Source organism: Taudactylus pleione, unplaced genomic scaffold (genome assembly GCF_031769625.1).
Source record: "Taudactylus pleione unplaced genomic scaffold, aTauple2 ptg000086l, whole genome shotgun sequence".
Classification (NCBI taxonomy): Eukaryota; Metazoa; Chordata; class Amphibia; order Anura; family Myobatrachidae; genus Taudactylus; species Taudactylus pleione.
The window spans coordinates 32,980,251-32,994,969 of record NW_028284488.1 but is presented as its reverse complement, the minus strand read 5'-3'; the positions used below and the strand labels follow the sequence as shown (position 1 = coordinate 32,994,969).

The 14,719-nt window shown below is 41.5% G+C and overlaps 1 protein-coding gene across 4 annotated transcripts in view; it reads left to right on the top strand.

Moving 5' to 3' along the window:
- Positions 1-14,719, top strand: part of CCDC146 (coiled-coil domain containing 146) — a 180,058-nt gene that overhangs the window by 98,444 nt on the left and 66,895 nt on the right. For all 4 annotated transcript variants that reach the window (XM_088468824.1, XM_088468826.1, XM_088468823.1 and 1 more), the window contains 2 exons: positions 10,151-10,208; positions 10,408-10,584. In XM_088468824.1, coding sequence (XP_088324950.1) covers positions 10,151-10,208; positions 10,408-10,584 — 235 coding nt within the window. The remainder of the gene's footprint in view (positions 1-10,150; positions 10,209-10,407; positions 10,585-14,719) is intronic.

Here is a 14,719-nt window from a genome sequence, read left to right as displayed (position 1 = left end):
TTTGGTATCTAAGGTTTAGTACATGATAAGCAGACCATGTTTGGTGCCATTTGATGCCGGGAAATCTGGATCTAGAGCGCATGCGTATGTATCGACTGTACCTTGTATATGTATAATCTTTTGCGCTGAATGGTGTTAGATCAAGGCGAGTAACTGAATGCTTTTTATATAATAAGTTTTTGTGCTTTGGAACCACACTCAAACAGGGGTATTCAATATGGGAGCGATAAGTCCGTTTTTGCGTTAATATCGGAGCTATGACGTCATTATCGGAGGTTTTACTTTTACACCTTATTCAATATCAAAGACTTATCGCAGTTTTGAAAAGTCGAAGTTAAAAAACGGGGATAAGTTTCCACCATTTAATAGGTGTCGAAAAAAAGTGCAGAATTGGAGTTTAGGGGTGCAGGCTTAAAAAAAATAGCCTGCACCCTCCAGAATGACCCCTTGAAACGATCTGTGTAAAAAAAAAAAAAAAAATCGGGACACCCCCAAAAAAAGCACTTTGAATTTGGGGGCCAAAAAAAAAAAATGTTGGGGAACAAAGTTAAAAAACAGCGAACTTGACTCTGGGGGGGTCCCCAAGTATGCTCCAGGTGTTTTTTTAATTGCAGCTCCTTGCGCAAGTGGGTTTTTCATGATTTTTTCAAGTCTGTTTAGCAACTTTAAAATATGCTGACCCCCATTTTCAAGTACCCCAAATTTGCTGGGCATTAGTTATTTTTCCCCCCAGAAAAATTCTAAATGCTCTTCTGCACCACTTTCTTCAAAGTCGCATTTATGCACTTGCCGCGGCTATTAGAAAGCCCGACTTCCTTCAGGAGTTAAAAATGGGGGTACCCATAGTGATCCCCCATGTCTAGACATCATTAGGGGGGTCCCTAGAATGTCCCGAAAATTCCCATTTTTGTTAACCTGTAAAAAAAAAATGTGTAAAAATGTAGAAAAAAAATGAAATAAGGCCCCAAAAGCCAAACCAGCCCCACGCTTGCCAGCCAGTGGTGGTTTCTACAAATACGGGGAACAAAATGTGTAGGGTTCCACCGTATTTTAGAAACCAACACCAGGCTGCAGGGACTAGTGCTGGTTTTAAATATAGGGGGCAAAAACGACGTGGGGTACCCCCTATATTTAAGACCAGCACCAGACCCAACCGACCGGGGTGTAATGCCACAGCCCGGAGACCCAATCACCGGGGCTCCAGGTCCAAAGCATTACACCCCAAGTCGGTCAGCGCAAGCCTGGTGATCTCGGGGGAGTAGGGGACCCCCCAAAAAAGGATCCCCCCTCTCCCGAGCACCACAGGTTTACGCTGAAGCCTGGGGCTCTTCCCCATACCCCTTGCTTGGTGGGTATGGGGGTAATAGGGGGCCAAATAATGTAACACTATTGTACTTTACAGTGGAACTAAAAGTGCCAGCATGCCTGAAATTTTGCACTTGTGGAACTACAAGTGCCAGCAGACATGCGGCACCTGTAATTTCACTGTAAAATAAATAGTTAAAAAAAGACAAAACACACACACCGTGACTAGTATAAGTTTATTACATACACCTACCCATTCACACATACTTACCTATACCAGAAGTTTCTGTCCCCTTGTCCAGTAGAGAGCCTTCAAATTTGGCCCTGTAAGGAAGATTTCATACTCACCTGTACCGTGGCTGATTCACCCACGTGGGAACTGTCAGTTGCCGGAGCCAGTCAGCGGGCGCTCTACAGTGAGCGCTGCCGCTGATTGGCTGATGGGACTGCAATGCCCCGTGAAGTCCCGGCAGCGGCCATTCGGGAGCTATCTGTATGTGTGACAACACACATACAGATAGCTTGTAGCGTGGATCGGGTAACTCATTTTTTTTGTTTTTTAATCCCATGGATTACTGCGGAGACCAGCGCTGGATGTAGGTGAGTATGAAATCTTTCTTGCAGGGCCAGGTACCATGGATCTCTACTGGAGAAGGGGACAGAAACTTCTGGTATAGGTAAGTATGTGTGAATGGGTAGGTGTATGTAATAAACTTATACTAGTCACGGTGTGTGTGTTTTGTCTTTTTTTAACTATTTATTTTACAGTGAAATTACAGGTGCCGCATGTCTGCTGGCACTTGTAGTTCCACAAGTGCAAAATAGCAGGCATGCTGGCACTTGTAGTTCCACTGTAAAGTACAATAGTGTTACATTATTTGGCCCCTCTATTACCCCCATACCCACCAAGCAAGGGGTATGGGGAAGAGCCCCAGGCTTCAGCGTAAGCCTGTGGTGCTCGGGAGAGGGGGGACCCTTTTTTGGGGGGTCCCTGACTCCCCCGAGATCACCGGCTTGCGCTGACCGACTTGGGGTGTAATGCTTTGGACCTGGAGCCCCGGTGATTGGGTCTCCGGGCTGTGGCATTACACCCCGGTCGGTTGGGTCTGGTGCTGGTCTTAAATATAGGGGGTACCCCACGTCGTTTTTGCCCCCTATATTTAAAACCAGCACTAGTCCCTGCAGCCTGGTGTTGGTTTCTAAAATACGGTGGAACCCTACACATTTTGTTCCCCGTATTTTTAGAAACCAACACTGGCTGGCAAGCGTGGGGCTGGTTTGGCTTTTGGGGGGGGACCTTTTGTCATTTTTTTTGTCATTTTTTTTACAAATTTTTTTACAGGTTAACTAAAATGGGAATTTTCGGGAAATATTCTAGGGACCCCCCTAAAGATGTCTAGACATGGGGGATCACTATGGGTACCCCCATTTTTAACTCCTGAAGGAAGTCGGGGTTTCTAATAGCCGCGGCAGGAAAAAACACCTTGCAAAGCTATTTAAAAACCCGACTTTCTTTTGCAGGCAAAAACGGGGTTACCCATAGTGATCCCCCATGTCTGGACATCTTTAGGGGGTCCCAGGCATATTTCCCGAAAATTCCCGTTTTTTTCCTTAATTGGGGTCAAGGGTCATTTTTTTAAAAACAGGGATCATTTTTCACCATTGAATAGGTGTTGAAAAAAAGTGCAGAATTGGGGTTTAGGGGTGCAGGCTTAAAAAAAATAGCCTGCACCCCTGGGAATGACATTTAAAAAAGAACTGTCAAAAAAAGTTGAAAAAAAAATAGGGACACTCCAAAAAATGTATTTAAAAATTGGGGTGAAAAAAAAAAGGGAAAAAAATTGTTTAACAATAGGGAAATAGGTTCAGGGCTATTCTGCAAGTATGTGGCAGGTGTTTTGAGGAATAGATTTATAGCGGCAGGTGCACAAATGCAGAATTTTTAAAAACTTACTTTAGGGACTTAAAAATATGCTAGTACCCATTTTCATGTACCCCAAATTTGAACGGGACCACTTAAAAAAACGAAAAAAATAACCTAAATGCTCTTCTGCATCACTTCTTCAATGTCGGGAAAAAAACACCTGCTGCGGCTATTTAAATCCCCGACTTTCAATTAAAGGCTAAAATGGGGGTACCCATAGTGTTCCTCCATGTTTTTACAACTTTAGGGGGGTCTTACAATTATTTTAAGGAAAAATTCGTAAATTTAAGCAAATCCAACTTCGGAGTTTCCCGTTTTCGTTAATTTTATATTGAATACGGGGATAAGTGGGAGCGCGCCCGATACTTTAACGCAGGTAAAAACTCCGATATGAAACGTTAACTTCGACAGTGAAGTTAACGTTTCATATTGAATACCCCTGAAAGTCTGGAAAGCAATTATTTCTTGTGCGACTTGCAATGCTAAATAGCGACTTTAGGGTATTAAGATTAATAGGAATTCATAGTGAACTGACTGCTTGTTACGCAACCTCTCCCCATACATTTAGCTCACTGTGATGTCACCTCACAGTGCCATGCTCCATGCTTATCACTGCCATTGCAGAGCAGCAGCGTGGTATACACAGTATAATCACATGACTACAGGAGGCTAAGAAAAAAGTTTTTATATAATTAATAACAACCTCATCTTCCCTATGGTCAGTCAAAGAGGAATGAGTGGGAGGGGATTATCATTTGTTTCTCCAGGCAACTGGTGCTCAGTCAGTGTTTGTTTGCTACCTGGAAATGAATAACACCGAATTACTATGTTGCTTTAAGCCAGGGATGGGGAACCTCAGGCCCGGGGGCCGCATAAGGCCCCCGGAATCATTTGTTCTGGCCCTCTGGCTAGCCTCATCTGGCTAGCAGGGTGCCTAGAATGGCACCCTGCAGCCAGAATCTATGCAGCAGTGCCGCCTGGAGCGTCCTTAGGACACTTCAGACGGTCACACTGCTGCCTTACAGCTTCGGGCATTGCTGTAATCACCGGCGATTGTGACCCCGCCCCGTGTGACTTAACCGGACCCGCAAATAATGTTATATATATCAAAATGGCCCTCAGCAGAAAAAATGGTTCCCCACCCCTGCTTTAAGCCATCATCTCAGATTGCATAGTGGTATATTTACTAACCAGCGTGAAATAAATGCTAAGCAAACCTATTGCCATCTATTGGTTAAAGCAGCCATTGATAGGTGGCTTTTGACAACCCTCTGTTTAGTAAATATACCCCTTCATATTTTTATTACAACAAAGAGTTCCTAGTATTACTTAATGGTCACTTAACTGTGAAGATGATGCTAACCTCTATTAAACAAAAGTTAACTTAGGTGCTTTTTCAACCTCATGGTATTCTAGAATAACTATTATCTGGTCTCCTCTATCCATTATCATTTCAGCATCAAGTCAGAGATGCAGTGCATCCGGAAAGTATTCACAGCACTTCACTTTTTACACGTTGTCATTATGGGGTATTGTGTGTAGAATTTTGAGGACAAAAATGAATTTATTCCATTTTGGAATAAGGCTGTAACATAACAAAATGTGGAAAAAGTGAAGTGCTGTGAATACTTTCCGGATGCACTGTAGGTGCTGAGCGCACAGATGTACAATTTGGGAAGCAGTATGCTTGGGAACATAACATAGGCAGATTAGACACATGAATGACACATAACCCTATTGCAGAGGTTCCTAAACTCCGCACTCTGGAGGAAATAATTATATTCAATTCTATTCAAGTCCCGCTACAAGCCAACAACATACTGTAGCTATCTCTAACACTATCTATAAGTCCTTTTAAATGCGACCTTAAGCTTACATATTCAGCCTAACATTGATTTGGATATTACTACTAACTCTTATACCTGATTAACGCACTGACAAAACCTTAACAAAGTGCCCTTCACCAATAACAACCCCCTTTCCAGGAACACACACTTGTTTGTAGGTACTCGGACTTCGCACTTAAAGTAATAGTGCAGGAAGCACAGGTATCAAAATATAGACATAGGAATGTGATACTCTAAAAACCCATATAGGGAACTACATCTACATTCTCAGGAGGTATCCCATCAAGGAATTAACCCAAACTCTTACTGCTTAGCTTCCCACCCTAGACAGAAGAAGTCTGTCTAAAGCTAATTTATGTAATAATACAAATAGCAGTGCTAAACTGTGATTACCAGAATGCTCTCCTGGAGTTAACATCACTGTAAGATAGTCACAAACAAGCATTCAATTTAGCTATTTAAGTAGCTAACAAAAGGGCTAGCAGTTATATTTTCACTACATTAGTAATATATACATTCTTAAGCAATAGTAATAATTCCAGAATGATAATTCAATTAACATGAGAGTAATTGCAAAACGCAGTAATTTCTTTAGATATACAGCAAACTGCAGGATATGGTATTTCAAAACACATGGACTATCCAGAGTAGTATATTCCCCCCAGTGTACATCTGCTAGAAATAATATGAAATAGAAAGTATTCAGGATACTTAACAGATGAAGAAACCAGCAATCATTATTAGATAAGCTTGCAAACAGCTAGAACCAGGGACCAGGCAAGACATGGAATCTGTGGGAGACACAGCTAGAACAGAACAACCCACACAGGCCCAAGAGCCAGCACCTGATTAAAACTGCTGGCAAACCAATCACAGTCGAACCGGCTAATGCCCTGGCTGACATAATCATAACAGGTAAACAAGTCAGCAACCACCCCAATGATTCAGTCTAGACTCGACCAGCCGAGTACAGATATAGCACTAACACCACTACTGGGGTGATTAGATCAGTGCCTGAAGGAGCATATTGATTTTGCTTATATTAATATAATTATATATGATTTTGAAATATATTGTGAGAAGTATGTTTTTTTTATTTACTTTTATGATATTAAATCAATTTGATTATAATATGAGCCTCTGATTTTTTATATGACAAACAGCAAACATTATATTAGTTTTTTTTTTTATATGTGCAGTGATTCCCTATAAAACATGCCACTACTTTCCTCCAAGGCTGTGAAATCATCTATCAAAACACTGCTAGAACCGGAAATTATCCAAATAAGTGCAGTCTCTAAAGATCATTTACAAAAGTGCAAAAAAAAAAAAGTGTGCAAATGCTATTTCTGTGGTTATGTCCTGCCACTATCTTTCCACAAATGCACCTGTTTTTATAGGGAAGCATGGGGACTTGTAATCCAAGGTGGTAGTGGCAGCATCTGCAGATGTGCTAAATTTTGCATCCTCTAATTGGGAAAAGTTAGGTGGATCTGGGACAACTTTTTATTAGTGTCATAAATAACCTCATTATGTTTTGGTATGAATTGTTGACCCTCCATATAATTTTACAGGGATCTGTCTTCTCAAACCCATTCCCCTGATTTCAACTACACAAAGCAAAATGAATATAACTGCACTACAATGCATTTATTGCAACAGTAACAATAAACATACTATACTTCAAAGAGATCAACAAATGGTAAAGCACTTTTCAGAATAACTATTATAAACCATTTATACTCAGTTGTTGGGGTATAATACACAAGGTATGTAGATATGTATGCATGAGCGTAACTACCATAGGTGCAAGGGCTACAGCTGCTATGGGGCCGAGAGCCTAGGAAGGCCTATCTCCCTTGTCAAAGTTACATGTGTTATATACATTTTTCACCATTGGTGGTACATAGGGGTCCTTAGAAACTTTTCTATGGGGCCTTCAAATCATACTTGATTACATTCAGCTCCCTCCTTCCGGGAGGTAGCTGAATGCCTGTATGCAGTGGGGGGCGTGGCCGGACAATGACATTGTATTGGGGGCGGTGCTGCATGATTGCGTCATCGTGGCCCTGTCTCTTCACAATGCCAAAATGAAAGACATTGTGAAGCAGTGGGGCGGGCCAACGATGACTCGGCTCAGCGCGAATCGCGTCACCCCCCCCCGCTGCAGGGGTATTTATCATTAGTGCAGGGGGGATGGGGGCTGCTGGGAGGCTTGCCTGCCTTTCCGGGGGGCCCCCGTTATTCGAGATGCTCACGGCCAAATCGGGAGGGTAGGCAAGCCTGCTTCAAATACCTGGTTATGCCCTGTGTGTATGACCACTTTTCTCATGTATTCCCATCCCGCGCCACCCCAAGCTCACCCACTGCACGGCCCTGGCAGGTAAGAGAAGGGAGATGGGGCCTTACTGTGGCTTAATGTGTAAGGAGCCTTACTATGGCATAATGTAAAGGGGGCCTTACTCTGGCATAATGTATATCGGGCATTACTGTGGCATAAATGTATAAGGGGCATTACTGTGGCTTAATGTATAAGGGGCATTACTGTGGCAGAATGTGTTGTAAGGGGCATTACTGTGGCAGAATGTGCTAAAAGGGACATTACTGTGTGGCATTGTGTTATAAGGGTCATTAATGTGTAGCATACTGTGTTATAAGGGGCATTACTGTGTCACAAAACCATACACCTTTTTCATCCTCTATGTTTTATTTTTTGGGGGGAGGGTTCCAAATTATGACCTTGTCCCGGGTGACAAAAATCCTAGTTACGGCCCTGGTCTGGAGCCAAAATCTAGCACAGTGTCTGTATACACCAAGTGCCAGGAGCCAAGTTTAAACACAGTGACTGCTCCCACAAACTGCTACAATTGTTATTCCACTGCTTTAACTATCAAGTGTTTCTACCACTCCTTAAGCTGGCCACACACATGTTGACCTGCACACGATCAGCCGATGTGTACGATTTCCCTTGAAACTCTCCCCGGCAGCTCTGCACATGATCTCCACACAATTTGGTGTCCAATCTTCATACGATCTCTCCTGCATCCAGACTTTCACAGTGCATCGCCTCCTAGATTGTCAGATCTGCCCTACTGCACTGCAGATATGACGATGCGATGTGTGACCAGCGGGGACGCGCATAGCATCGTGATCGTTAGTGGGGACTCTCGATTTACTCAGGATTTGGACATATTTTACATGATCTGTCGTTCCAATGCGTCTGAATCGGCCAGATCGGGTAAAATATCGCTATGTGTGTGGCCAGCTTAAGTGAACTCATTTGTCAAGGGCCATCTTTGCCTTCTGTTCCATATCATTGCATGTTGCTTCCAGTACTATACTCTCAATTAACAGCTGAGTAAGCGTGTGATTTTCAATAAAAGATAATTATATGCACGTAGGTGGAAAGCTCCCGTTCTGGTTGCTTACATGATTTAAGAGGTAAACTGTGGGCAGAAATTCCAACAATTGCTGCAGACCATTAGGAGCTCAGGGCAGAAATTGACATCATTCTTTACTGCCAGAGGAAACAGAGGTCACGGAACCTATAATGGCATCTGCACATCACACTGATGCTGACACTCACAGGAGGAAAAATCATGTGATTCTGCACCCATATATTCTCTGAGGAGAACAGCTCTGGAAGAGAGATTTCATGAGGAATGTTAGCGATCACAGCCAATATGCAAGATGGAACAAATAGGAAACAGGATGTTGGTCCCTGGAAGATGCAGTACAAGCTCACAGCAGTCTACCCATTTAGCCTTGCTAAGACAAAGTTGAACGGCAGTCTTGTGATATATTTTATGTCAGCAATGCCATTTAAGATCTACACCAGTGGTTTTAACCCGAAATCTTCTGTACTGCAGTTCAGGAATTATTTAATCATGTACAGATGAGTTAACCTCTTTTGCTGGGTCAGTAATTATCCCAACTGTTTCCAGGCAAACGTCCCAAAAACATGACCTGTCGGTATTACTTGTAGATTAGAGCTGAGAACCCCTTAACTAGACAAGAGGGGACTGGATAAAGGGCGTGCGTGAGGTTGTTGAAAATGATGAAATACAAATTATTCTCACAAAGGGGCCTATTCATCATCACTTACTTTTCAGAAAAGCATGTGAAAATTAACATTTTCACATATTTTTGTAAAAAATAAGTGTCAGGGCCATTCATCAAGTTCTAAAGTTTTTTTTTGGAACTTGATGGTGTCACTGAACGCCACTCTGAGATGGCGTTCAGTCCCCGATAACCTTCGCAGGCTGCTGTATACCTTCCAGCCACAGCAGAGGGATCTATTAAGATCCGTCCCCGTTGTGTCTGAGGCACAGCAGACGTGGCCACGCTCACTGGCCAAAGTTATATTGTATTGTTAAATTGGAAAACATACTCAATTTAAAAAAAAAAAAAAAAAAAAAGCTTTCACATTTCTGGATGTAGCTATATCATGACCTTTGCAGATCCACCTCGGAACAACTGCAGGTGCTGAAGCTGCTAGCCCACATGTAACAAAGTTGTCATAGTCCCATCACCAGATATAGGTTGTCACCCGACCGGACAGATCACTTTGACAACCCGCATATGCAGGAGCTTCTTTTCAAACTCTGCACTGTGAACATTGCAGGATCAACAAACTGTAGGCACCAACCAGTGAAAGATTACCCTGGATGGTGAGGGTATTCCTAAAGGGATCCACTGCTTATTTTTGGGTTATGAAAAGTTCAACACAACTAAAAACTGTGTGGAGGCGGAAATCTGTGTCTACACAAAATAGAGATAATGGAGACAAAATATGCTATATAAGTAGGGTACCCCCTATGCTTTTTGATAGGCAACCTAAATGTTACTAGCTTTGGTGACCTAAGTAATGTGACCAATGAAAAAAGCCCCAGAGATGGCAATAATACCACCCAAGGGTTTGTATCTTCATTTTGGTCCAAGCACTGAGGTTTTTTATCAGTTACATCACTCAGGATTATGTTTCTCAGGTGACTTGTCTTTTATAGGAGATATGGTGCTTTTTTTAAACAAAGAGAAATATGGTCACACACATTTCTGTAATATCTTTCAACAGTTTACGAGAGGAAAAAAGACTTCTGGAACGTGAATATGAAAGAATCCCCAAAGTTGGTGTAAGTACTAGGAAGAATAATGCACAATCTATACTTATCTCATGCAATGATCCAACATTATTAACTAGCTTAGTCTTCTGTTTGGTAACGTATAGGGTAGTACATAGTAGCACTGGGCTACTAAGAATGTTTGTTATACTCATTTTCCTTGCAATGAATACGGCATATTCACACTGTAAACACAACATTCATACTGTAGGAGCTAGAAAAAAGGGGCAAATTGCTGAAAGAAACCAGTGATGAGCTGCATAAAGAAAATACCCAGAGAATATTGGAAATTAAAGCACTGAAAGAAGATTTGGCTTCAAAGGAAAGAGAGATTCAGCGAGAGCAAAAAGAAATTGAAAACAAACTACAGCAACAGGAACTCAAAAAGGTATAAATGGTAGCTGGCCCCTTAGCAGTATAGCCTTCTGGGACAAATTCATATATACTCTTTGTTATATTTCCTTAATTCAGGAAATCAGGGGTAAGTTGCTGATCCTCTGGTCTCGCACATTAACAATATGATAATTCACTACAATAAAATTGTTTCCTTTTATTAAAATAAAAGGTAACCATTTCTGTATGATAACACTGATAAACACTCAGCCATATTAGAACGATTCCAAATATAACATCAGGGGACAAATGTATGGAGCTCTGGGAAGTGATAAACGACCAGCTAATCAGCTCCCAACTGCCATTTTTCAAACACACTGTGATCTTGAAATAAATATTTTAAGTAAGATTGATTTACTTTTTATACTGACCAGTCAGTAATTCATACATTTACATAAGGTTTTTTATTCTTGCTCTTCATTAAGACCTATTGTCTATGCATGATTTTATATTATTTGTTATATATATATATATATATATATATATATATATATATATATATATATATATATAAGGACAAAGTGGACCGGCACTTCCTTTCTCACAACAACTGCTTGGTTGCCTTCAGTGTTAAACAAACACACACAAAAGAAATCTGCGGCACTCCAAGACTGATAGTCAAAAACAACGTGTATTGAAGATATGTGTAACATACACCAACGTTTCAAAGCCTCCAGGCTTCTTTGTCAAGGTCAATCCACATAACATACATGAAATAATACATTTTCTTACCTTAAATAGGCAAACGCTGAAGCTGAACTGCTGCAGACCGGGGAGGAAGGGCGCACCACGTGTCTCCGGGCGTCCCCAGATGACGTCATCACGGCGCTGCCGGGTTGTCAAGGCAACCGGCATAATGCCGGAAATAGTCTCCCCGGTCTGCAAAAGCAGAGCCAGGATACAAGATAGTAATGCAAATACATGTAATGTATAAACGCTAGTTATTCAAAGACAAAATAAAAAGTACTGTTGCAAATTACATCTGAAGAATATAGGCTACTTATTAGCACCACACCACATTCTGCAATGGATCGATAAGATGGATTGCAATCAGATTACAGGAAACGTGTGAGATAACGCAAACCAAATAAAACAAACACACTATTCACCAATTCATGAGAGATCGTAATACAAGCAGGTCTAAACCTGCATGCCAAAAGGATAATGCTGGAATGAATTAATGCATGTCTATACTACAGTGGGGATAATGAAACTACTAAACAGGCATCACAGTTTCAACGAATTCCAATTAATTTTTTCATTTAATCCTAAGGGAGCAATGGTGTCCAATTGATAGATCCATCTAGTCTCTAGTGACAAGAGCCTTCCCGCTCGGTCGCCGCCACGCATAGAAGCCGGGACATGGTCAATAACCATGTGTTTTAATGAGGCTAGTGAGTGACCAAATGTTAGGAAGTGTCGTGCCACTGGTTGATCCGAAGATTTCCTTAATAAAGCTGATTTAATTGAAGAGCGATGGACAGCCATCCGCTCTCTTACTGTGCGTGTAGTTTGCCCTACGTAATATAATCCACATGGGCACATGATAATGTACACGATAAAGGATGATAAGCAATTCAAGACATATTTGATATTATATCGTTTGTCTTGATGCGGATGTTTAAAAGAATCGCCAGTAACCATGTGGGAACAGGTGGTACAATGAAGACACTTGTAGCATCCCGGGGGTCTGTGTAGAAATGATGTTGTTTGGAGATGCGGTGTTAACGTGCGTTCCGTTATATCAGTGTGCACAACAAAGTCTCGAATGCTGCGGCCCCTGGTGTAGCATGCCATCGGTACTTTATTCCTCAGGCTAGGAAGATCCTTGTCTGTTTTAATAATTGGCCACAGGGCTTTGGTTGCTCTCTGTACCACTGGACTGCTGGTTTGAAACTGCATTTTCCATGGAATGATGTTTTTCTTGTCTTTGACAACAGGGCTTAATAGCCTATCGCGTGTCATTTTCAGAACCTCATCTTTGGCTTTGTTTAATTGCAATAAATTGTATCCTCTTACGAGGAATTTGTCAATAATTTTATCGATTTCTATGATGGTTTGATTCGAGTCACTCGTAATACGTGCTACCCGCATCATTTGTGATTTGGGTAAGCCGTATTTAAGAGGTTTGGGATGATTGCTACTAGCCAAAAGTAGAGTATTTTTATCTGTGGGCTTACAGTATACCCCCGTGCAGATTTTGCCCCCGATGATTGAAACTTGTACATCAAGATAATTCAACGACGATGAACTGCACTGAAATGTAAACTTGATAGGTGACTCAGCAGCATTGATTTCAGACATGAGATCTACAAATAGCTCCTCACCTCCTGTCCAAAGGACAAAGAGATCATCAATGTAACGTGAAAATAGTAACACATGTTGTAACATAGATGGATTTGAAAAGAACAATTTATTTTCTTCCTGAAACATGTACACGTTAGCATAAGACGGGGCGACATTACTGCCCATAGCGCAACCAGATAGTTGCTGGTAAAAGATACCATTATACATAAAGTAATTTCTGAAATGTGACATCATCATCCGCCCAGCGGACAAAGGCAGAGCTATTGTGGTACAAAATCTGGAGGATTATTGTCAGGAACTGGATAGACAACTCGCCGATACGAGTACCTATAAACGTCTGCGGTTTGACCCTACTCAACAATATAAGAAAGAGTTAGATTCCATTTTGGCCACAGCCAAATTGGAGGGTCACATTTCGGAAAAATTACTTAAAGCATTGAGCGAGGACTTTCCGGTGGTCCCCATCATTTACACGGTTCCGAAGATACACAAAAACTTAATTTCACCGCCCGGCAGACCGATCATATCAGCTAGAGGTTCCTTATATCAACCCATTTCCTAATTTCTTGATTCCATTCTTCAACCCATTGTGACACAACAACCTACGTACATTAAAGACACGTCCAGTTTTCTGAATCTTTTAAAAACCATCAGTTCGGTGCCTAACAACACCCTCATCTGCACCATTGACATCAGCAGTCTTTATACGTCTATACCACATATGGGAGGCTTGGAAGCCATGCGCAACTTTCTATTGCAACAATCCATTAACCTCAACATGGAGTTTTTCATGAAGTTATTAGAATTAACTTTAACCAGAAATTACTTTATGTATAATGGTATCTTTTACCAGCAACTATCTGGTTGCGCTATGGGCAGTAATGTCGCCCCGTCTTATGCTAACGTGTACATGTTTCAGGAAGAAAATAAATTGTTCTTTTCAAATCCATCTATGTTACAACATGTGTTACTATTTTCACGTTACATTGATGATCTCTTTGTCCTTTGGACAGGAGGTGAGGAGCTATTTGTAGATCTCATGTCTGAAATCAATGCTGCTGAGTCACCTATCAAGTTTACATTTCAGTGCAGTTCATAGTCGTTGAATTATCTTGATGTACAAGTTTCAATCATCGGGGGCAAAATCTGCACGGGGGTATACTGTAAGCCCACAGATAAAAATACTCTACTTTTGGCTAGTAGCAATCATCCCAAACCTCTTAAATACGGCTTACCCAAATCACTAATGATGCGGGTAGCACGTATTACGAGTGACTCGAATCAAACCATCATAGAAATCGATAAAATTATTGACAAATTCCTCGTAAGAGGATACAATTTATTGCAATTAAACAAAGCCAAAGATGAGGTTCTGAAAATGACACGCGATAGGCTATTAAGCCCTGTTGTCAAAGACAAGAAAAACATCATTCCATGGAAAATGCAGTTTCAAACCAGCAGTCCAGTGGTACAGAGAGCAACCAAAGCCCTGTGGCCAATTATTAAAACAGACAAGGATCTTCCTAGCCTGAGGAATAAAGTACCGATGGCATGCTACACCAGGGGCCGCAGCATTCGAGACTTTGTTGTGCACACTGATATAACGGAACGCACGTTAACACCGCATCTCCAAACAACATCATTTCTACACAGACCCCCGGGATGCTACAAGTGTCTTCATTGTACCACCTGTTCCCACATGGTTACTGGCGATTCTTTTAAACATCCGCATCAAGACAAACGATATAATATCAAATATGTCTTGAATTGCTTATCATCCTTTATCGTGTACATTATCATGTGCCCATGTGGATTATATTACG